General features: G+C 41.3%; 4 protein-coding genes across 5 annotated transcripts; 3 read left to right on the top strand and 1 right to left on the bottom strand.

The window, feature by feature from the left end:
- The first annotated feature begins 855 nt into the window (after positions 1 to 855).
- smcr8a (Smith-Magenis syndrome chromosome region, candidate 8a) lies at positions 856 to 9,606 on the top strand. The gene is made up of 3 exons (XM_073494869.1): positions 856 to 2,027; positions 3,684 to 5,453; positions 6,970 to 9,606. The coding sequence occupies exons 1-3, from the start codon at positions 1,426 to 1,428 to the stop codon at positions 7,427 to 7,429; spliced, it is 2,832 nt and encodes a 943-aa protein (XP_073350970.1). The 5' UTR covers positions 856 to 1,425; the 3' UTR covers positions 7,430 to 9,606.
- Positions 9,607 to 10,296: 690 nt separating this feature from the next.
- Positions 10,297 to 13,018, bottom strand: bud31 (BUD31 homolog). The gene is made up of 4 exons (XM_073494313.1): positions 12,845 to 13,018; positions 11,915 to 12,037; positions 11,325 to 11,491; positions 10,297 to 10,795 (listed from the first exon to the last, which is right to left on the bottom strand). Exons 1-4 carry the CDS (start codon positions 12,936 to 12,938, stop codon positions 10,745 to 10,747), a joined length of 435 nt encoding a protein of 144 aa, XP_073350414.1. The 5' UTR covers positions 12,939 to 13,018; the 3' UTR covers positions 10,297 to 10,744.
- A 434-nt stretch (positions 13,019 to 13,452) lies between these two features.
- pdap1b (pdgfa associated protein 1b) lies at positions 13,453 to 17,302 on the top strand. The gene is made up of 6 exons (XM_073493586.1): positions 13,453 to 13,596; positions 13,894 to 13,985; positions 14,286 to 14,387; positions 14,606 to 14,727; positions 14,844 to 14,995; positions 15,990 to 17,302. Exons 1-6 carry the CDS (start codon positions 13,584 to 13,586, stop codon positions 16,043 to 16,045), a joined length of 537 nt encoding a protein of 178 aa, XP_073349687.1. The 5' UTR covers positions 13,453 to 13,583; the 3' UTR covers positions 16,046 to 17,302.
- A 395-nt stretch (positions 17,303 to 17,697) lies between these two features.
- Positions 17,698 to 23,203, top strand: shmt1 (serine hydroxymethyltransferase 1 (soluble)). 2 transcript variants are annotated; one of them, XM_073493584.1, is made up of 12 exons: positions 17,698 to 17,818; positions 18,735 to 18,861; positions 19,018 to 19,163; positions 19,299 to 19,414; positions 19,611 to 19,771; positions 20,792 to 20,873; positions 21,039 to 21,251; positions 21,407 to 21,520; positions 21,629 to 21,751; positions 21,870 to 21,986; positions 22,147 to 22,257; positions 22,610 to 23,203. In XM_073493584.1, the coding sequence occupies exons 2-12, from the start codon at positions 18,769 to 18,771 to the stop codon at positions 22,780 to 22,782; spliced, it is 1,449 nt and encodes a 482-aa protein (XP_073349685.1). In that variant the 5' UTR covers positions 17,698 to 17,818; positions 18,735 to 18,768; the 3' UTR covers positions 22,783 to 23,203. The 2 variants fall into 2 exon arrangements, with proteins under 2 accessions (XP_073349685.1, XP_073349686.1); XM_073493585.1 differs by having other exon boundaries at positions 17,800 to 17,831.
- The last annotated feature ends 207 nt before the right edge of the window (positions 23,204 to 23,410 follow it).

Raw genomic sequence — 23,410 nt, forward strand, 5'->3', positions numbered from 1 at the left:
CAACAGCAATTATAATGTAGATAGTTGTGTTGAATTATAGTGTCAAAGAGAAAATCCACCCTAAATCAGAATCTTTCATTTTGCCATTTGAAAGTCTACAAACCACAAACAGATTGATTATATGATAATGTCCTCTGGGAATTAGGTGTTTAAGCAGTTCTACATTTAAAAAGATATTCATTTTGTTTGTCTACTTTCAGACATAGTAATACATTTGAATGCTGTTTGGCTAAATACATTATTTAGAGTTGCTCCATCAAAATGTTATCCTGACAGTGTGGAGAGAGCTCTGAAAAGGCCATCATTTATAGAAATAAAACGGTGTGAAATAAATGTAAAATATTTTCCAAGTCTGGGATTTCACAAGAGTCGGTAGAAGAAAAAAGCATGTAATGTAATACTTAGTAGGTTAAATTGTGACAATGTTTGGAGACAGGTTTTAGATATTTATGTAGCTCCGTATTATTGAATTTTTTAACTTGTTTTTGATTTCTAGAGAAGCGCCAGGACCCATGGAAATGTTCCACTTAAATAAATCTTGCAGAAAATAAAACAGAACTGCTACCTTAATAAACATTATGTGAAAAATCCACATAATAAAACATGTCAAGATGTATTTAGGGACCTCTATGAGCTATTTCTAAAATCCTGTACATGTCCACCTAAACTGGAAACTTGACAATGAATGACTAAGTGACTTAAAAGTCTTAGTGATCACATCAAGTATAGCGTAGTCGCCCTAGAAAAATATGTCAAATATCTGTTTTAGGGTGGAATTTCTCCAGATGGGGAGGTGGATTGGTCACCTGACAAGACTACAACCAGCTGGGTAAACATGGCGTCTGTCTCTGGATGTGAAAATTACATGTATATCGCTTCTGTCTGTTAACGCGGTTTCTGGCACACCGACGTCCCGCATTTTATCCCAGGACACAGTATCGCGATGGACGCCACGCATGAAGACAGGAAGAGCAGCAGGAGAGAGGCGCTTCACTGATGCTGCTTTATGTTTTTTCTCTCTGCACAGCATTAATGGTCTGATGCCTGTCCGGACTCTGTGATTGGCGCAGGATAATTGCTTTTGTTAGCAGACACTGGTTATTCATAATTTATCTGACAAATATCAGCACTCTTGTTCTGTGGTCTGGCTCCTGTAGGGACACAGCTGTATTTCTGGGCCCACTCTGCTCTGGGATCCCCTTTAAAATTATATAACCAGTTTAATTTTTTTGTGGACTCTCTCTCTCTCTGGTCCCCAGAATCAACAGCTATTTTAACCTCAGTAACAAATGTGCCGCAGAAGGGACAGTCTGACTGTGCTTTATGTGGCTGGCCTCCACTTCAGTGCTCTGACAGCTGATTTATGACTGCTAGCTGTGCTGCACTGTGTGTTGTGTCTCTCATGCCTTGCTCAACAACACCACTATGATAGGCTCACCTGACGTGGTGGCTTTCACTAAAGAGGATGAATATGGGGAAACAAGTCCCGACCCCTGGGATCTCCCCAAGGAGTTCTCTGTTCCTCTCCATCCACCTTGTGACTCCAACCCCTGGGCCAAAACCTCCTACGCCAAGTTCACCAAAGACTTCATCCTCATCTCTGAGTTCTCTGAGCAGGTGGGCCCTCAGCCTCTCCTCACCATCCCTGATGACCCCAAAGTCTGTGGCACCTTTGATCTCAACTACTTCTCCCTGCGCATCATGTCAGTGGACTACCAGGCCTCCTTCGTGGGACATCCACCTGGCACAGGCTACCCAAGGCTCAGCTTTGTGGAGGACTCGAGGGTGGTGCTGGGCGACTCAAAGGAGGGGGCGTTCGCCTATGTCCATCACCTTACCCTTTACGACCTGGAGGCGAGGGGCTTTGTGCGACCGTTCTGCATGGCCTACGTTTCAGCAGATGAGAGGAAAATCATGCTGCAGTTTCAGGAGCTGTCCCTCCGCTTCTCACAGGCCTCTGAGTGTCTGAAGTCTGGGAACAGGAGAGCATTTGCCAAGGAGCTCCAGAGGAAGCTCCGGGACCTGGAGTAAGAACTTCAAGTTTTTAACTGCTATTCCACAGTTTATCAAATCCAAATCTCATATTTTAACATGAATCCTCTGAAATATTTTGTTGAATTATTTAGGTAAATAATGAATAGACTGGATTATTCAGTCATGGAGCAGAAATCTGCTTTTGGCCCCTCTTCCTTACCCCTACCTCACACCTACTGTCCTCTGTGTATCGCACACTGCTATATACTGTACAGAGCAGCTTGACTGTATGTCTAGACACCAAGAGAACAACCAGGACTCCTAATAGGGCTTGAATAGTTCCACCAGACTCCAAGGATTTGCGTGTGTCAGCTAGTTTGTGGTAATGTATGCTGATGTTAGCATTTAGCTCAAAGTAGTTAGTTTCATAGAGGTACTAGCATGGCTGTAGGACTTAACGTTACTAGGGAAATTAATTCAGTAACCTTCTTGTCAAACTGATCTCTAATTGGTTATTTCAGTTTCTTACATGTCGATAAAATTTGAAGACCAAATTAAGAACACTGATCAAAAGTTTGGACACATTTCCAAAAGACAAATAAGTTCTGTTGTTCACAGCTGGATCACTAACTGAACTAAAAGTGAGCAACTTCCATGAGGGCCCAGAGGATTTAGGTTTGGTTTTGGTACTTTCTTTAAATGCAGTTTCGTTATGGCCTGTGCACCAAGGTACAATATCAAATAATACTGAAGTTTTATGAGGGAGAGCTCCTGTAACTGCACTATTATTGGCCAAGAGGGATACTGTGTCAGAATCAATTTTACAAGCTTTACTGTTTCAGTTTACAATATCCTCATATGGTGCATATTCCTAGATAAATCACTAACATGCTCATATTGGCAAAAGTGATGATTAAAAGGTCTTTTAACGTTTACCCTTTTCACAATTTTAGTTTAGCATGTTAACATTTGCTGATGGGAATGTCATTAGTTTTGGATGTATTTGGTAATAAACCAAAGTAACATAATTTTAGCCTGATGGTGACACAAAATGAACAGTCGGGGAATACCACAGGTATTATAAGTCATCATCCTTTGACATTTCACTCAAAGCCACAAATGCAAACTTCATGTTGGCACTAGAGGAAAAGTCAGAGGGATCGCCAAAGTCATTAGGATTCATCCTCTGGGGAGCATGGATATCTTTACCAAATTAATAGTGATCTATTGAATTGTTGTCAAGATATTTCTTGATAAAAGCCAATAATGTGAACCTGCTTGTGACTGTACAGGAAACGTCAGGGATTGCCCTGCCATCCGTAGTGCTGCTAGCATGGCTAACAACATACCTGGCTAATAAACACCAAGCCTTATCTAACAGTTCATGATGTTCCCTTTTTTTTCAGCGTTTCTTGTGTTGTGGTTTCTCAGTTACACTGACGTATATATCTCCGCCAAGGAGGTTATGTTTTCGCCCGTGTCCGTTTGTTGGTTGGTTGGTTTGTCAGCAGGACTACAAAAAAACTACTGAATGGATTTCCACAAAACTTGGATGGAGGATGGGTCTCAGCCAAGAACAGACCCATTAATCGGAAATAGGCTTTTTTTGATATAATATTAGGCCAGTTGAATTAAAGGGGACTGTTAGGCCTTGGCGGAGGAATTCGCTATACATATGTGAATCAGTAACTCTGTTTTCTTCCCCTCAGGTACACTCACTCTGTGCTGCAGAGGGAAGAAGGCCTGCAGAGAGAGGCAGGGCCTCAGAGCATGTACTCCGCTCATGCTGTGGAAAAGGCCAACGAGCTCGCAAACGTGGAAAAGAGCATCTATGAACACAGAGACCTGCTGAGACAGATCAGCTCCTATCATCAACGTCCCCGCCGAGATCTTCACGCCGTCACCTGCCAGAAGTGTATCACAGAGTGCGTGAGTGAGTGTGAGAAGCTGTTAGAAAAATATGCCAAACTTGCCAAACCCTTCAGTTACAGTGACAAAGGGGAGAAGGGGGAGGAAGGGCAGGGTCAGACTGATCATGAAGGAGGAGAAGAAGTGGACGAGGAGGAAGACGAGGGTGTTAAACGCAGGCCGTCCTACACGCCGCAGCTGATCAAAGCTAAGTCTGCGAAGTGTTTCGACAAGCGCCTGAAGACCCTGCAAGAGCTGTGTGATAATACATTCTACGAGGCCACTGTAGAGCTCCTGAAGGAGACGGAGAGGAGTTTCCGGGGTGACCTGAGCTACCTGCACACACGCCGCCTGGACAGGGCGCTACGCAAGAAACTAAGAGTTACCAACTTCCTGTTTGAGGAAGACCTCAGAGATGATGAAGATGAAGGGGGGACACTAAGACCATTCTGTGCTGTGAACCACGCTGTAGATAACTTTACACTCACTTTAAATCCACCTCCTATTGTTTTAGGACCACAACCTCTAGAACTAGATGCTCTGGAGCCTCCAGATCCTCTGGACCCAGCCTCTGAGACCAGCCATACCCAAGAGTCTGAGCTTGGGCTTGTGGAGAGCCATCTAGAGTCCTCGCCCTCCGACCAGACTCTGGAGACCCAGGAGAGCTCGGAAGAAACCAAAGGAAGCTTTAGCAGCGATAAGAGCGGGATGGGTCAAGCCGAGGGACAACAGAATCTAGCTATGACGTCAGAAGGTCCAGATCCTGATTCTGACCTGACCCCTGACCCTGACCAGAACACTGACCTTGAGAGGGAGAGCAGCAGTGAAGATATTGAGACCACTGCTGGGGAGGATGAGGGTGACCAGACACCTGTGTCTTTGCTGGAGGTGATGTCCGAACTGGAAGGCAGGGAGGATGAGTGTGAGGTTGAAACCGATGGGGCCTGTGAGATCGAGTCTGATTTGTTGGTTCCAATAGAAACAGCATGCTGTATGGCCCAAGAGGGTTTCCTTTACGAGGCTTCTGCCCCAGAGACGGTTCCTCGCCTTGGCCAAAACTCCAACCTACAACATGATCAAACTTTAGTGGTCAACCAGGAGCCTCAGGCCCTACTCCCACTCCAAGACGACTACGCGGTGGGTTCTGCATGCCTAGATAGCCCCGCAGCTGGGCTGGAGCTGCCTGTGGGCCCCCTTGGAGATGCAGTTTCCTGTACCTCAGTGGAGGATGGGTCGGACTGTACCATGAGTGCTTCTACTGGGTCTGATCGGGCTGCCTCACCTCTTGGCTATGGAGGGGTGGTGACCCTGCGTCAGAGGAAGAGGGCTGGACAGGGAGCCTTGAGGTTTGTGCGGCAGTACCCGTTTGCCATGCAAGCTCTGTGGTGTCTGCTGAGCGGGAGAACCCTGGTGGTGCTCGGAGCAGACGAGGGGAGAGTCCGCCGACTGGTTGCTGCTCTGGCCCTCTTTGTGCCTGGTCCTGGAAAGTGTGGAGAAAGGGTTCAAGCATGGCTGTCGTGTCCGTTTACCCTTACTGATCTGCAGAGGTGGAAACTCATTGGATTACAAAGGTATGTCCAATTTTAATTCATATTTTAAGCATTTATGGAGCAAGGTGATATATTTATTTATTTGTCATCATACATAACAAAATCCTGCGTTCTGTCCACTCTGAACATGGTCCGCCCGTCAAGTGCAGCAGCTTGATCTGGGATGTAGTGGTGGAGACAGATCTCTGTAAATATGTGGGCACCACTGTTTCTCATTTCCCGTTGCTTGGCCAGCTGAGTCCCATTTTACTCTTTCATTTACCTGCGACCGGACCTTCTTAAACCAATGATGATGTTACTAACATAGATTTACTAAAACATTGAGCTTGACACTCCATCAATGTGAAGTTGAACAAAGGTATATTCCTCTTTGTAGTTTGTATCACACTTAAATGCACTTGTTACTCATCTGCTCTGACTCAGTCCTGGATGACTCAAACAACCAGCTATTCAGCTACCAAACCTCAAGCCTAACGTCTGTCCTTGGAATCTTTTTCACTTCCACTCATTTTTCTTACGACAGAGTGGGCTGCCAGTTTCCCTAAAGACTTACACTTGTGGCTTTTATAAAAACATGCTGTATTGTTAGACACTGATGGGAAGCCAGCCTCCACCACTTGATTGTAGCGCCTCACATTATTCCCCTACGAGTTTAATGGTACATTTAAGATGAGAAATTAAATGCAATGAGAATTCTAAAGGCACTTAGCTGTATCCAAAATGTACTGAATCGTGACGCCACTTTTTTCTCCATCTTTACACCCCTGGCTTATAATTAATATCTGTGCAGACAAATCTGTATATTCATATATTATATATCCAATATATCCAATGTGCAGATTTAGTTAACTCTCTCATATTTTGTCACTGCCCTCCAGTGGCAAAGTTCTGGACCAAACATGGCTATAAAAAACGTAACATACAGATAGAATTGGACATACAGACTGTATTTATGGTTGACTTCAAATGTGCATTGGAGGAAAGTAATTAAGTACATTTACTCAAGTACAGTGCTTTACTTGTACAATTTTGAAGGTTAGGATTTTACTTGTTTTTTCATTTTCTGCTATTTTATATAACCTTATTTATTGAACAACTTAAGTTACTAGTTACTTTGCAGTTTAAGTGAAATAATAAAAAATATAATCAACAAATAAATTATGATGTATCCAGCAGGTCAACTATATATAGTAGTTTAATCACTGTTTACAGGTGAATGCGTTATATTCCAATAATGTACAGCTTTCTCAAATATGTCATTTTGCATATTGAGTACTTTTACTTTTTGTACTTTAAGTATATTTGATGCAAATACTTTAGTACTTTTACTTCAATAAATATTCAAATGCATGACTTTTACATGTAACATTAAGTGTAGTAAACATGTATTATTTCTAAACTGTGATGTTGCTACTTTTACTGAAGAACAACATCTTAGTACTGCAAATGTGCAAATCAAATGGTGATGAACCTGATAATCCTCCTTGGAAAAATATGAATTTCCCTGTTTGTATGTCTGTCTGTCTGTCTCCCACAGAGTAGCGTCCCCTGTGGGTTCCAGCATGCTTTACTCGCTGTCCCGCTACAGTCGCTACATCTCCATCCTAGATGCAGACCAGAAGACCTTGCGCTGTCCGCCCTATCATGGCCAACTCCTTGCCAACATCGCTGACCACCGCACCTACATCCGCCGTGGGTCCACCTATTTTCTTCACTTACAGAGCACGCTCTGTCGTCTGGCAGCCAGGGCCTTCCTGTTTACCTTCACCCACCACCTCCACCTGCCGGTCAGCTTCACAGAGGGGCCCGAGGTCGTGGAGGGCCGCCGGCGCTGCTTCCTGCAGGAGCAGCTGGGGCTGGGTGAGGAGGACAGCCAGATACTGCTCTACCTCAGCCAGCTCATCACTCAGCAGTATCTACGACCCGCCACTGGGAGCAGCGCAGCAGCTCCTTGTTTTAGTTTTAACTACACCACCAGCGTTTTTTACAAGATCTAATATTATATTGGGAGGAGGATTCCCACACACGTTTTAGCAGAAATCATCTTTGACGTCTTTGGTTCCTGGACCAAAGGGGATCTTAAAAAGGTCTTTTAGTTTCAGGACGAACTCTGAACTGGTTATTCTTTAGTCTCTCTCTGCCTTGCTGTCTTTTTCTCTCATCTTGCTCTTTCCTTTGTGTGGAGGAAAAAGGAGACAGAGCAAGTGGTGAATGTCAGTGAGTGTTTACTTGCGTTTATTTGTTCCAGAGCATGTGGACACTCACAAACACACATAACAGAGCGGACGAAGGTCAGCTCTATTTATTGTCCTGCGAGTCATTTGTGTGTGTTTTTCACTTCCATTGAAGGAAAATGTTACTTGTTTAAGGTCAGTCCCCTCAAACCTCCTCACCACACACGCACACACACACACACACATATACACACACACACACACACTTGATCTTACAAAACTCAATCCGACATGGCTGTCTTTGTGTCGCAAGTGCTGTTCTGACCTCAGGCGACCCGCTAACAGGTTTCAATCACAGCTCTGTGTTAACGCCCAGTGCTCACTGAGCAGTTATGTCAGCTATGATATCAGCTACATGTAAACATGTTTTTCAGGATTACTGAAACAAACTCACACATTTTCTGCCTGCTGCGAACAGATGATTCTCTGGATCTGTCCATGACACCTTATTAGCACCATGCAGGCTTGTTACAGCCGGTTTTGTGACATGCCTCGCTCTTTGAAACATACCACACAACTTCCAAAGGCCAAAACTGGAGTCTGAAGTCTATCTTTTTTTAAAATTATTTCTGTTCCACTTTAAGTTTTTTATTTCGTGATTCCAATTTAAGCCACATTCCTGCAGAAATGGATGAATCTCCAGTTTTATTCCAAATAGAGAACAGATGTTGGATTGAGTAGATTTGACCTTTGAGTGCAGAGTAAACATTCGCAGAGGTTGTGGTGCATGAGAGAGTGTATTGGCTGTGTGAATTGGACCCAGTCGGCTCCACGTTGATATTGCATGTGAAGAGAAGTAACGTCATCACGCGCACACTCACCCCACATAGGGCCAGCAGCAGCCAAAACCTGTCGATATCAGCCGCTGGCGAGCATTTTCATGGATATTACTCACTCGGTCAGGAGCATTAAAGCTACTTAACCTAAATGTATTGAATTTCACTGTTGTCTTACAGTTGTGTGAGAGTGTTGTGGTGTTGTGGTGTTAGCATGAGACTGTCTTGTGCCGGGGTGAATCACCGTATTGATATTTCTGTTTTGTTATATTTGGAGGAAGATGCTGTGGAGATGTTGCTGAGACAGTGATGTTATGTTTGTATAGACTTTATTATGGGAAAATTTGACTTCCCGTGCCATCAAACGCAAAACTCTAAGCTTGACACTCGAGTTAGGACAGCTGCCTATATTTATGAAACTATATCAAACTCAACGGTTCTATATTTATTGCGTCAAGACAAAAAACTAGCTGAGTACGCCCAGATTTCCTCTTTGTAGGAATTTCACAAGTACAAAACCTTTCTGTTTAAAGTTCTGTTACATGGACCTTTGAGAGTATTTTAGATTTTACTGTTCCTAATAATTCTGTGGCGTCAGTGATGGAGCTGAACTTGTGTATCTAGGATTGTAACTGTACTGCATGGTCAAGGTTTTAATGTGAAAAGGTCAAACAATGTGGGATCATGACTGCTGTCCTTCCTGCTACTGTACGAACAAGACAAGTTTTCATTTTAAGGCTTATTCTTTTACTTATTAACAGTAACCTCACAGTTTTAATTCCACCTACTGTATTACTTTATTGAACTGCATTTTGGGCTTTATGATTCTTTTTTTGCCACGTTTGTGTCTTTTTATTTTTTACTGCTTGAATAACATTTTTCTGCTCTGATGTAATTTTTTAGTTATTGTTCCTCTAATGCAAAAAGGTGAATGTAACCTGAAGAAGCCATACCACAGTGTGCTTAACATGTTGTCACTCAGTGTCCTTATGTTGCCATATCATGTCTACCTTTTGTATCTCATCACGAGGGGGCGTCGTGGTCGCTCCAGCCCTGTACGATGGCAGCGTTGCCAGTGGTTTTAATAAAGCACGTTGTGAATGTCTTGATGCTTTCATGTAATGTTGATGATATTCATTAATTCCATTAAATTATTTGAATCCATTTCTTTTGTGTGTGGATGCCTGGGTAACACCGGAGCTCAAGTGATCGTGATGATTATGCTAAATCTCACTGTGAGATACTGGAAGAAACAGACCAATCCAACCTACAGATCAGCATTAAATATTAAACAACAAATACTCAGACAGACTCGTGTCTGTGTGACTCACTGTGGCAATGACGGATGTGTGAGCATTTGAGGTGTCATGAATAATACATGCATATCTGTGAAAACATCTAATTGGCCTGCTGGAGCAGCAGAAGGCAAGGTGTCGGACTGAAGAGGAAATAGTAATTGAATGACACGAGAACATGTTTGAAACAGCACTGTTCACTCTTTACAATAATATGCAGGGAGTGAGTGGGCAGATCTGTGTGTTTGACTCATGACGCAAACAAGTGTGCCTTTCCACTTAAAGATACAAACGGACTATTTATGGGTGATATGCCAAGAAGAATAGAGACATTTAACTAAATGTACTTAGAAATTACTGTCCAAAGCCTTCTAGTGATGTATGATTCTTCACAAAATAGAAGTATGTGAAAATCCAACTCCACAGTCAACAATGGCCTTTTAAATATTCATCATCAAACATCCATTAAATGAAGTAGAGTAGTAGCTTAGAGATGAAGAGCACTTAAAAAAAAACAGCACACATTTTTATAATACAATACAAAAAGTGAGAGAGTAAGTAAATCAGGATGGTTTTATTTAAAATTAGACTACAAGAACAATAATGGAAAAAAACAGCACTATGGTTTAAAACAATGACGTTTCAAACAAAAGTCATATCCCTCCCAGCCCTTTTAATGAAATGAAACACATTCAAATTTAAAAAGACCTTCACAGTGGGTATGACTAGCTGGAATGAAAGGCCTGATCAAGAAACAGTTTCCATAACTGCCTACTTTTGGAGTTGAGGGCAATTATAATAATAATAAAAAAAAAAACCCTCAAATTTAAGTATACAATATGGCCCCTCTCAGTGGATTCTCCTTTGCTCCCCTGTGTTAAAGATATTAGAGATTTGTTTCTGATGCAAGTGACTGAAACAAGACAATGCTGCTCTGGAGATGTGAGAAATGGAGGCTGGGTGAGCCCCAAAGGCCAACAGAAAGTAGATCAGTCCAAAAACTGCACTTAACCAGAACATCCTCTGCATCCACAGTGGGTGCATTCAATGATCCTTCCCTGCAGAGAGAAAGAACAGCGAAACTTAAGACACAGGGACACACAATGAATGAACAGGCCATCCTATGTGCCATACTGTCTCCATTTGGGAAGGTTACTGGATAACTTTTACTTTCCTTTAAGAAATATCCTGTTTCTAAAGATTCTGCAACTTTAAAAAATGTTTTTGTATTTACTTTGCAGTGGCTTCCTGTACTGTCAATGATTAGTGAGTATTGACACAGTTACTAGTGAGCATTCTGGCTTCACTCATCCAATCAAAGAGCCTGAGATACTATCTGGTGGAATGAGAAATCTTTGTCAGAGTGCAGTGGTGAAGCATTGTGTTTACCTTCTCTAACTTAGGCTTTTTTTGCAGTGTGTTTCTCATGTACTGACTCATGTCTGTACATCAGCAGGAATATTGTTAAACAGAGGGGGCAACCTAAGCCATTCACACATATTTAATACAGCTCTCACTGGGATTGTTTTAAAAAATGCTTTAGGTTGACAACTTTAGCAAGAATCACAAAAATTATGTCACACTTACAACTTCCAGCTTGCTCTTGGGGACTCTGCAGATGCAGTTGGTTCCAAAGTTTGTGTCTCGAGTCTGGATGCAACGCAGGCAGCACAGGTTCTCGTAGCCCTGCTTCTTCCACTTGGCAATCAGGTTCTTGTCTGCATAGCCTTCCTTTATACAGTACTCATACAGCTCTGTCAGCAGACAAACATAGAAAGACAACATCAGTTTGCTATCTAGTACACAGAGTATACCTATAAATGGGTTTCATTCGTCTGGTCATGTGCAAATGAAAAAATACAAAAAAGGAAAATGCTTCTAGCAAGGGGATAAACATCTTAAATGAAGGGAGATGGAAAATATTTTTGCAGAAAAGCTAACAGACTTTACAAATCCTTTAGGGTCCGTCACAGACATTGCACAGATTAAATATCATTCAAACATTAAAGAACTGTTTTTTAAAATTTGGTGAAGATACCAAATATATCATGCTAGATTACAGAAATGGTTGTCTCAAATCTTAAAGTAGACAGAAGAGAAAAGGGGAATAAACAAAGAGGAAATCGGAAACATTAGATATGAACTAGTTCAATAGGTAGAGTAAAAACTCTGTCTACCTCTGCTGATGGCTTTCCTCTTGTAGAAGAGATCGTAGATGTATCGACTCCGCTGATGATGCAGCCTGAAAATTGGCCAAAGGGACTCCACCTTTCGCTTTCCCTCGTGAGGCTCTGTTTCAGCTGAGAGACAGAGGAAAATGAGATAAGTTAACTTTGGTAAGAAGATATGCAATCAATGCTTCACCTGCTTGTGGAATTAAAATGCCTCTTTGGGCTACATATAAATAGGGATGTGATATCAGATGCAACACATGAATATGCTGCTTCTGCTGCTGATTCCACTCCTCTGCGAATACCTGTCCGCAGGGATTTGTTGTCCCATTCACAGACAAAAGTGGTCGGCCATTGATAAGATTTGGGTCTCAGCTGACCTTCCAGTACATCTCAAAGGTGTTGGATGGGCTTAAGATTAGTTGAGTTCTTCCACATAACACTAAGAAAAACATTTCTTTAATTTAAAGAATTAATTCTTACCCCAGCTGTTCTTCTATAAAAAATAGAAGCACACTTACAGCTGTATACAATGACATTAAGATTTCACTTATTTGAATCCAAGTGGTAAAGCCCAAATCAGTTGTGTGTTGACAACATTACGGTCAAGTAGTTTTTGGCATACAAAATACAGAAACATCTAACATTGCCATCTGCCTGAGCTACAGCCGCTTCACCACCAGTGGAATTTCTGCCTGTTCATTAGCATATCGATGTTCAAAATGTCAACAAAAATAATAATAATATTAATAATTTCCCCAGGAGCACACAAGGACTAATCAGCGGCAAAACAAAACTGAATTGGTCATTTGTAAACAGTTCAGGACAACGCGAAGTGAGGGTTAAAATTACCGCACCACCACAAACTGCACAACATCGTTAATGCTAAGTCCCGACGGCCATGGGTTTGAGGACCATCATCTTCTACCGGCCTACCTTCTCTCATTTTCTGATCCAGCTCGTCTAAAGTGGGCTCAATGAGCTCCCAGCCGTCTGGAGGTGGCTTCCGACTCCTCTTCACTTTGGGCATTTTGCTCTGTTTTGTACAACAACGAACAAAAGCTAACGGTGTTTTCGTTGTGATTGGCGAACCTGGTCTCAGGCGCTACAATTTGACGTAATTTTGTTGCGGGGGTCCTTTTCACCCTGTCGTCTCTCGACCGACGTCACCACCTCAAATAAACATACTCAATTTATCGGCGTTTAATCACTTCTTATATCTTCTTTTAGACTAAAACACTGCATACGTTTATAAAAACACTTATTCAGGTCAGTTTGAAAATGTTCAGTGAGATTACGTAGAGGTAGATTTATTTCTGTCGTTCCTAGCATATTGCATCACTTAAGCACACTAGCAAATTGCCTGAAGATAAAAAAAACAGGATATAGGTTGTTTTATTTAAGAACTAACGTTATTTATCAAGTATCTGGGAATTATTTGGACATTTCTGCATTGTGTGTCATTTATAGTAGCAATTGTGGTTACTTAATGCTTGAAAATATCCTTTTATCAAAGATTTTGTAAAGGCAAATACTTGAACTACAAACAGTATTGTGTTACTCATCTCGACTGTGAGTTTAGCCAGCTGTCAGTTCGTGGTGCTGCCTTAACACTTGTGTTTTGTGTCAGTATTTTCTTGTCAGTGAGTTTATAATAAAGGCTTCTTTCGTCAAAATGCCCAGAGGAGGTAAGGAATATCTTTAACCTGCTACATTTTGTTGAAATTAGCTTTGGACATGTTAGCCTGCTGTTAGCCACCCAACAACAGGCAGCGATCCAGGCGTAACGCCTCTGTAGAGTAATAATAGCTTTGCTAACTTACATATCTCTGCTTTGGGGCGTATTAAAACACTTAACAATCACTGACAGTACGTTTATAAACCACTCTGCCACTCCTGACACCTGTCTGTTCGCTGTCTCTGACACCTGTCGTACAATGTGTACTCAAATCTGTGTGTGATGTTATTTTTCATCATGGTTGCAGGTAGGAAAGGTGGCCACAAGGGTCGCATGAGGACGTACACCAGCCCAGAGGAGATAGACGCCCAGATGAAGGAAGAGAAGGAGAGGAAAAAGGTTGGTACAGAGTGTACATCCACTAAGTATGTTCAATTATCTGCCATAACAGCCCAAATGTGTGCAGTAAACACTGAGTTTAACATTGATGGAGGGACCCTGTGAGACCCAAAACACTACCACTCCTCACTGCACTCATTAACACTTCATCAGCCAGAGGAGAGGGGCTGTGATGTTTGGATGGAGATAAATCCTGCATACTTAGTGTTTGAGGTATTCCCGCTTGTGTTCGACCTGTTGCTTTGTCCTAATATTGTTCTCCTGTGTGTGGTCTGCCTGCTTGGCTGTCATTATATAAAGCAAGAGCAGGAGGCAGAAGAGGCGGGTGCAGCTCCGAATGACACGGCAGAGGAGAAGCTACCTGGATCAGGATCAGAGGACAGCGATGATGAAAATTCATTGGTACGATGTCTCGGTCTCTCCCTTGCTCTGTTGCCACACACACAGTTCTATATAATAAAGTATTTATTGTATCGCTAGTACTGTATTTTAAGAAGAATCTCGTTCTGCAGTTTTTTCAGTGTGGCACATTCATAAAAGTGTTTGTGTATTTATGTAGTTGTGTGGTACATTCATAGCAATCAATTTATACTGTATAAGCTATTGTGATGTGTTTGCAGAGGAGGAGAGCAGGTGTGGAGGGCTTGATAGAAATCGAGAACCCCAACAGAGCGGCTCAGAAGTCCAAGAAGGTGACGCAGATTGAGCTGGATGAGCCTAAGCAACTATCTAGGAGAGAAAGGTGTGTCTTTTGTGTCCATGACATCAAGTTTCAATAATTCCCAGTCAAAAATGTTTGATTGTGACTTTTCTGATGTCACTTTCCCCACCTTGTCACACACTCAAATTCTGGCACAGAGAGGAGATCGAGAAGCAGAAAGCGAAGGAGCGCTACATGAAGATGCACCTGGCAGGGAAGACGGACCAGGCCAAAGCTGACCTCGCTCGCCTTGCCATCATCAGGAAACAGAGAGAAGATGCGGCAAAAAAGAAAGAAGAAGAGAAAAAAGGTAAGCAAAACATATAATAATAATAATAATAATAATAATAATAAGGTTAATTGTTGCATTAAACCGAGTATATATTGAGTGCTCTGAGCCAGAAAAAGGCTTCAAAGTTGTATTACCTGATAAGAACTCTGATGTGGCCATGAAGGCATATTTTCATTATTTTGAAGAAACTGAACTGTTCTTCACAAAATAGGGCAGGTCACATGGACTGCTGTCTCATGTTATCTTGTGGCGTGTGGGGATTCAGTATTCTCTTATCTCAAAAATGTGCCCCAGTGAAGCAGGAGGAGTTAAATGATATCAAATGTATTTGATTTATTTGTTACTTTTAATGACTGGAATCTGGGCAGTTTTGTGCGTCTCCACAACTGCAGTCTCAGTTTGCTATATATAGATATATATGTATGTACGAATATTTCAATATGAATAATGGAGCTTTACTTTTTGCAGTTGCCTGCTTGCTAAACCTCTACCCTGAGCAGCGATTGTCCAGTCATAGTTGAGCAAAGTAGAGCAGCTTTGCTCAGCAGGGTAATGTAAGCGGCTGTGTACTCCTCTAATAGATTTGAGGAAGTTAACACTCCAGCAGCCCCGACCAAACCTGTTATCCAGGGTTACGTTACAGTACATTTGTCAAACACATTATTGATCAGTCCTCATCATAAGGCCATTCTTTTGTAAAATTAAAAGTGAAAACACAAGTGTTTGAAAATACAAAACAATAAACCAGAAGTCTAACCTCTGTCTTGATCGTCTGATATGTAAGCAAAGCAGCCGAAGAAGGTGAATTTATGTTGACATCTGTCAGATCTTACTTATAACCCTGGTGTTAAATGTATGATCTATGATGTAACTGATTAACTCTTGAATGCAGCAACAGTAACTAACTTTTTACATGCAGAACTCAAACAGCAGCCACAGTCTACATACTACCACTGTATAAATGACTATGTCCAGTGTATTAAGCTGATGAGGTTTTCTTTTCTTCTTACAGCTAAAGACGCAGCGGCAGCAGCAGCCAGAGGAATAAACTCCCTCTCACTGAAATGATACACAGTATTTATCAGAGGCACTTTCACATGTTCATGGACTGGCGCAATATATATATCTGACTATTTTTAAAAGAGGAACTATGGTGTTGACATTTCTGTAAAATATGTCCATTTGGAAAACGTTTGAGGAGACACCAGTGGAGAGGGGGTTGTGTATATTTCGGCATGGAGTAAAGGCCACGTTGATCCCTGCTGGAAGTAAAGCTACATTTGATAATCTGACGGTCTTCGCGTACACTTGGAATGAACCTCTTCTAACCTATGACCTTGTACATGGTATTAATAATGATATACTTATTGTACAATTCCCACTTTGCTAACTGAGCTTTGCCACTTTCTTTATTTGGGGATCTAACATTGTATATAACAGACTTATGGAAATATTTCAGATTAATATGATGAAACAGTGAAATGTGTCCATTTCTTTATTTGCTTTAGTTCCCTGTGAGAAAACTGTTGTGACTGCTTTAAAGCAACCAGCTTGTCAACTTGTGTCAAAATGAGATGAGTCAATATAGCAGATGTTTAATTTGCAATATTAGAATGCGTCAGATGTCAGAATGTATAAAAGTATAACTGAACAGGTACAGTTATCGGTTAAATGAATGAGTTGAAAAAATGGCCCTGACCTCAGTAGTGGTATAATCAAGAAAAAAACAGAAGATTTAGATTTAAAGATGTAAATGTGCAGATGATGATGATGAACATATCAAGTGGTACATGAAGCTATTTTTTATTTATTTTCTCAGCCAGACAGGATTAAATGGTCGGATTTAGTCTCAGGGTCAGAATGTATAAAGCTTCTCAGAGTTTCAGTCAATAATTTTGCCTTATTCTTACAATTAAAAATAAATGCCTTACATAAATGCTCCTCAGTGTTAAGAATTGGTCTCAGCTACCAAATTATTTAAGAGAAGTCTCTTTAATCAGCTGAGATTGATCAGAAGCAACTACAGTGTCTATATTTTGGAAATGTATAATGATAAGTTAATAGAAGACAAAGTGGGTCTGATACCCACACTTCCTAAGCAGTGCAAAAAAGTTGGTGACGTTCATAGATTCAACATTGATACAATCAAATGTTAACATTAGTCAGATTTTTCTCGAATTTTCACATTCACCACATCCATATCGATTAAATGTGCAATATGTGTTTTATTGAATGAGCTGTGAAGAATTCAGTTGTGTGAAAGACAAAGAATTATAAAACAGAGAAATGAAAAATAAGTCTAAATAAATCATCTTAATGTTTTCACCCTTGAGTTCTCTATTTTGGAAAAAACAATCAATTAAACATATTATTATTTCATTTGTATACATTTGATAGGACCTCCAGGTATTATTCCCACTTGAAATGGTTATTGTTTCTCATTGTTTTTATTTTAATTTGTCAAGTTATGGAGTTTGATCTATCTACAGATGTCTTCATTATACTTTTTTTTTTAGATAAATGTTACCAAAAATGGTTTAATTCTGATAAAAAAGTTGCAAATAATATTAGCTGTGATTTCACTGTGTTATAATATTTGACACTGTTGCAGTATGAAAAGGGGGAAAGTGGGCCCTGGGCTGCACGCTGACCAGACGGAGGCGGTAATGCGCTGAGTGTGCTGGATTATCAACTCAAGAAGAAGAAAAGTAAGCGAGTTGATTGGTGGAAAGTTTGGCGGACTTTGTCCTCCGCAGAGCAGCAGCTTTTTTAGTTGCAGTCCCGCGACATGTTATCAGTCCAGCCCTACATGTGACAGCGGCCGGGTCCTCCACTCAACTGGTGAGTCAACTAGGTACATAACTAGTTAATGTTTCATGGGCACACGGGGATGTAAACACACTGGGGGCTGGTGTTTGTGCTGTCAGAACCTTTCAAGAAGGACAAGTCAACTTTAAACTGGTGTTTAAACTCTCATTTGTTTGTTTTCCCGCGGTGTTGTACCGCAGCACTGACAGGACATTTGTGTGCTAGCAGTGTGCAGGTGTTTCCTGTCAAAAGTAGCAAGCTAACGTTAGCTAAGTTAGTTTTTCTGGCTGTTAATATGTGGATATTTTTGACGCTAGCGGTATTTTTTCACAGGGCACCTCACTCTTAATGTTATATGTTTCAACATGTACAGTCGTTGTTGTTTTCCTTCATTGCTGCTCACTTTCTGGGTCAGTCGACCAGACCCATTAGCAGTAATAGGTGTCAGGCGCTCCGTGGGCATTTCTGACCTGCAATGACTTTAAACTTTACAGGCAGGTCAGAGCAAACTCTGATAAAGATTTGGCAACTGTAAACACAACTGTTAACTTCATGGAGTTGCGAATGTGTAATTTTGGGTTACCTAATAACCCATGTTATGAGTTTCTGCAGCTTATCAGCCCATGGACAAGTCCAAAGTTTAACCGATGAGACCATACACTGCCACAGAGAAAGAGTTGCAACACTGCTGCAGACAGCACAGATGATGCTGCATGTGTGCTCCTTTGTTTAAGGCTTAGGACTGTGATGATGGATCCGTATGGCAGGAGCAAGTTTGTCAGCAGCACCCATTATATTCTCTTCCATAAGGCATCCTCAATATTTTCTTAATGCAGCTTGTAGGAGACAGATTTTGCCTCACTTGGGTGTTTTTATGGCTTTATGTCTTGATTGTCTTGTCTTGTCTTCTTATCTAATCTCTCAATAAAAGAATTGTCTTCCTCTTCAGATTTCCACTTTGCGTGACCAGTGATACAGCAATCATGTCTTTAACAAATGGCCACGGTATAAGCAAAGAAACATGGGATTCACACAACAAGATGATGCTGGAGCCTCTGTCAGTCAGCGACTCTGAGGTTTGTGTTCACTGGACTTGAGAAACAGAAGGTCTTAACTGCAGTGATGACACAGTGATATCAACTGAGTTTTATATTATAATGCATTTTTTCACTAAATTGCTTGTTCGTCAAATTGTTATTGTCCCCTGAAATAATACAGTATTTGTGTTTTAGGTGTTTACCATCATAAAAAATGAGAAGCACAGGCAGACGTACGGTCTGGAGCTCATCGCGTCAGAGAACTTTGCCAGCAGAGCGGTTCTCGAGGCTCTGGGTTCCTGTATGAACAACAAATACTCTGAGGGATATCCTGGTCAGAGGTACAGGAGTAATCAAGTTTGTGCTTGAAATGCCAATGATTGGGTACATTTTATTACTGGAGCATTTTGCTTTATCCTGTCTATTTATTAACAAATACCAATAGCAGTATTAATCAGTATGATCCATGTGTTCAGGTATTATGGTGGTACGGAGCATGTTGATGAGTTGGAGAGACTGTGTCAGAAGAGGGCGCTGGAGGCCTTTGGGCTGGACTCCGACAAATGGGGTGTCAACGCGCAGCCATACTCGGGTATAAAATAGTGATTTAACATTTAAAACTGTTTCGTAGAACCTGACTGATGTGATCAATGTTTTAACTTTCTCATTCCTCAAACTCCTCAAACTCAAACTTCAGTTTCCTCTCATGTTGTTGTCCTTCTCGCAACTTCCTCATTCCTCCGTCTCTCAGTCATACCATTAAACACTTGTTTGTGCTTCTCTTTAAGGTTCACCTGCTAACTTTGCTGTCTACACGGCCATCGTGGAGCCCCATGGCAGGATCATGGGACTCGACCTTCCTGACGGTGGTCATCTGACACACGGCTTCATGACGGAGAAGAAGAAAATCTCAGCAACGTCCATCTTCTTTGAGTCCATGCCGTATAAGGTACTAAATAGTCGCATACAGTAAGTCCCAAAGAGTTGGCTAGAAATTCCTCAAAGATGTGAACAATAACTGTTCACATTTATTTTACATATATACTAAATACTAAAAAAAAAAACTGTTAAATAGATAAAAAACCAAGGCACAATGGTTTCATTGTGGAAGTAGTACAAACAGCATAGACTGAGAATATGTACAGTAAAACTTGTAATGGATTGTAGTCATACTTTGACAGGCAGTTGCCATTTCTCCTGTTTCAGATGTTACTTTAAAACTCTGTCCCTGTAAGTTTCATTGAGGTTATTTGTTAGTCTTCTAGAAAAGTTCATTCTAGGTTAAAAAGTGGCTTTCTGAAACACAACTTGAGTTTGGAGTAGTTGTTTCTCGATCATGGAGTCCAGGACGAGGTTAAACAAGATTATTCCTCATTAGTGCAAGTATGTGCACGTGGCATTGACCTGTGGCTCCTCGTGAGAGCTGGAGAGGGACGACAAAACGGCCATCATTTGACCATTTCGGGAAAATAACACAGACAAAACGGTGGAAACTGGAAAAAGAAAAAACAAGTTGAAATCAAACTTGAACTTGAAAACACCTTGTAATTATTCACTCTACATCTTCTGTAGGCAACTTTACATTATTATTTCACCAGGACAATGCACTCAGTATCAATGCTGCTTTCCAGGAAGTCCTTGAAAGCAGTTAACAAATATTATTACTATTACAGATGTTAGACTTCTCTTGGGAACTAATCTGCAATTGCAGTTTACATCTACTGATAACGCTGTAAAAAAAACTAAACTAAACCCTGCTTTTCTTGCCATGTGTGGATATGGTAGATATTGACAGTAACCATTTTAAGAAAAAGAGGAAGTGCTTTATTGATCCCTCCTTAATAACATTTTTTAGTGATAAGCTTATGGCCAAACCACAGATCTTGGACATATTGCTGTGTTGTGCTTCTGTTGTGTATATCAGGTGCAGTTTTGGTGTATTTGATGTGACTGGGTCTCCTGTTTTTAGGTGAATCCAGAAACTGGCTACATTGACTACGACAGACTGCAAGAAAACGCTCGACTGTTCCACCCCAGACTCATCATTGCAGGTCCTTTATCACACCCACACATGCACACACGATGCATGCCAACTTCTGCTATTATTTGTTAACTTACAGTTATGAAAACAAATTCAGTGAAATGAGGAGTCTATATCCAGAAACAACCTGTAAATAACCATCACATTCACCTTTTGTTTTTTTCCTCTTCTCCAGGAACGAGCTGCTACTCCCGAAACCTCGACTACGCCCGCATGAAGCAGGTTGCTAATGAGAATGGTGCCTATCTGATGGGAGACATGGCTCACATCAGTGGACTGGTGGCTGCTGGACTGGTGCCCTCACCCTTTGACTACTGTGACATTGTTTCCACGACAACACACAAGACACTGCGTGGCTGCCGCGCTGGCCTCATCTTCTACAGGAAAGGTGTGAATGGAATAATGATGCTTCTGCCAAAACAAGCCACTTACATTTTTTGATTCATCATCAATATTATTTTTGTTTGTATTACTTACTACTACTCTGTGATTTCTTTAGCTTCCCGTTTTTCTTCACTGTATCTTTCCATTACCCTTCTCCAGGCGTGCGGAGTGTGGATGCCAAGGGGAAGGAGATTCTGTACAACTTGGAGTCTTTGATCAATCAGGCTGTGTTTCCTGGGCTGCAGGGAGGACCACACAACCATGCTATTGCAGGTACATCTCATCATCTCCCTTTTAATTTGTCCACCTCGTTTCATCTCAGTCATTCGGTGATGTCAGCCTCAGCCTCAGTCTCATTTAGGACTTGTTTTTTATTGGCAGGTGTTGCTGTGGCTCTCAAACAAGCCATGACACCTGAGTTCAAGGCCTACCAGATGCAGGTTCTTGCTAACTGCAAAGCTCTTTCCAGTGCTCTTATTGACCATGGCTACAAGATTGTCACTGGTAAGTACCAGTGCATTGGCAGGTGATGAAAAATGAGTTGTGATGCCAGAGTTCTGGTTGCAGTTGTAAGTTTCATAGTCTCCGTAGTGTCTGATACCCGTTTTCTCTCCCTGTGTAGGCGGCTCTGACAACCACCTGATCCTGCTGGACCTGCGCAGCAAAGGAACTGATGGAGGCCGAGCTGAGAAGGTCCTGGAAGCCTGTGCCATTGCTTGCAATAAGAACACCTGTCCAGGTAGTTTGAGTGTTTAAGCACTGATTATTATATACACAGCTTTGTTTGCATACGAGTGTAGCCCCTAGTGGTTCCTTTGTCTTTATGACTGGTTCTTGTGAAAGTCCTTTTTTCCCTACAGAAAGCCATTCTTAATATTTCTACATCCATGTGTTTGTAGGGGATAAGAGTGCTTTGCGCCCCAGTGGTCTGAGGTTTGGCTCTCCAGCTCTGACCTCTAGAGGCTTGGTGCAGGATGACTTCAGGAAGGTGGCCGAGTTCATCCATAGAGGTAATCTATTTTTTTAAATTTTTTATATTCTCTGAAAAAAAATGTTTTGACCTGAGGTGACCATATCATTGAATGTGGGTGCCAAGGTATAAGGTTGTTGGTGTGGCTGTGAACACTTCCCGATATGCAGCTGACCTAAATCAACACCATGTTAAACAGAAGTGACTCAAATGAGCCTCATTGCTTTTAAACTGTTCAACCTTAATGTGCTAAAGACTTTTTTTTAACATAAAAACATAAGGGGAGAAGTCAACTACACGTCCCAAGCAGCACTATGGTAAAAAAACAAAACAAAAAAAAAACATCCAGTCACAAAGCTAACATTTCTGTGGTGCGCTCCCTTCTTCTGCAGCTATTGTGCTGACCTTGGAGGTGCAGAGAAGCCTGGATCCAAAGGCCCCTCTGAGAGAGTTCATCCAGGCTCTGGCTCAGGGAGAGAAGTTCCAGCAGCGAGTGTCCGAAATTAAGACAGAGGTGGAGGCTTTTGCTGGTCAATTCCCCATGCCTGGCCTGCCTGAGCTGTAGAGACACTGATGGATTCTTGACTGATGATTGTAATGATTGTGTTTTTTGTAAATTTGTTAAATCAATACATTTCATCATGACTTCACCACAGATTTAGATTGGAACAGATTTGTCTTAACGCAAAGATAGATTTCGGACCTCATTGTCCTCCTGTTATTGATGCTACAGTGCCTGTCCTGGTTTTCGATTGGGTTTTGTATTCGTCTGTAGCTTTGGTCTCAAATGTTATGATCTCATTCAAGCTTTAATCTTTGTATTACAATTACAATCCGAAGTTACTGTAGTGCAGAAAGAAGAACAAAGACTGACTGCTGTACATCATCCTGTGTCCATATACAGTATAATAAATACAATTTGAAAACAATAAAACCACAACTGTTAGATTTAATTATGGTAACCATAATAAACAAACCAACAGAAACTGTGTGTGATCTTTCAATTTTACTGCAAACTAGTGCAGACTAGTTCCAGTTTTCTATCCTGGATTGAAATATTAAGAGGCTGATCATTTTCCTGAATAATAAGTTAAATACATAACTGTTTCACAGCTGCTGAGATGCAGCATGTGCTAACAAGTTCACAATGATGAAGCTATACTTCTGGAGTGAAGAACCACTGTACTTGCAAT

This window comes from Pagrus major, chromosome 23 (assembly GCF_040436345.1).
Source record: "Pagrus major chromosome 23, Pma_NU_1.0".
NCBI lineage: Eukaryota > Metazoa > Chordata > Actinopteri > Spariformes > Sparidae > Pagrus > Pagrus major.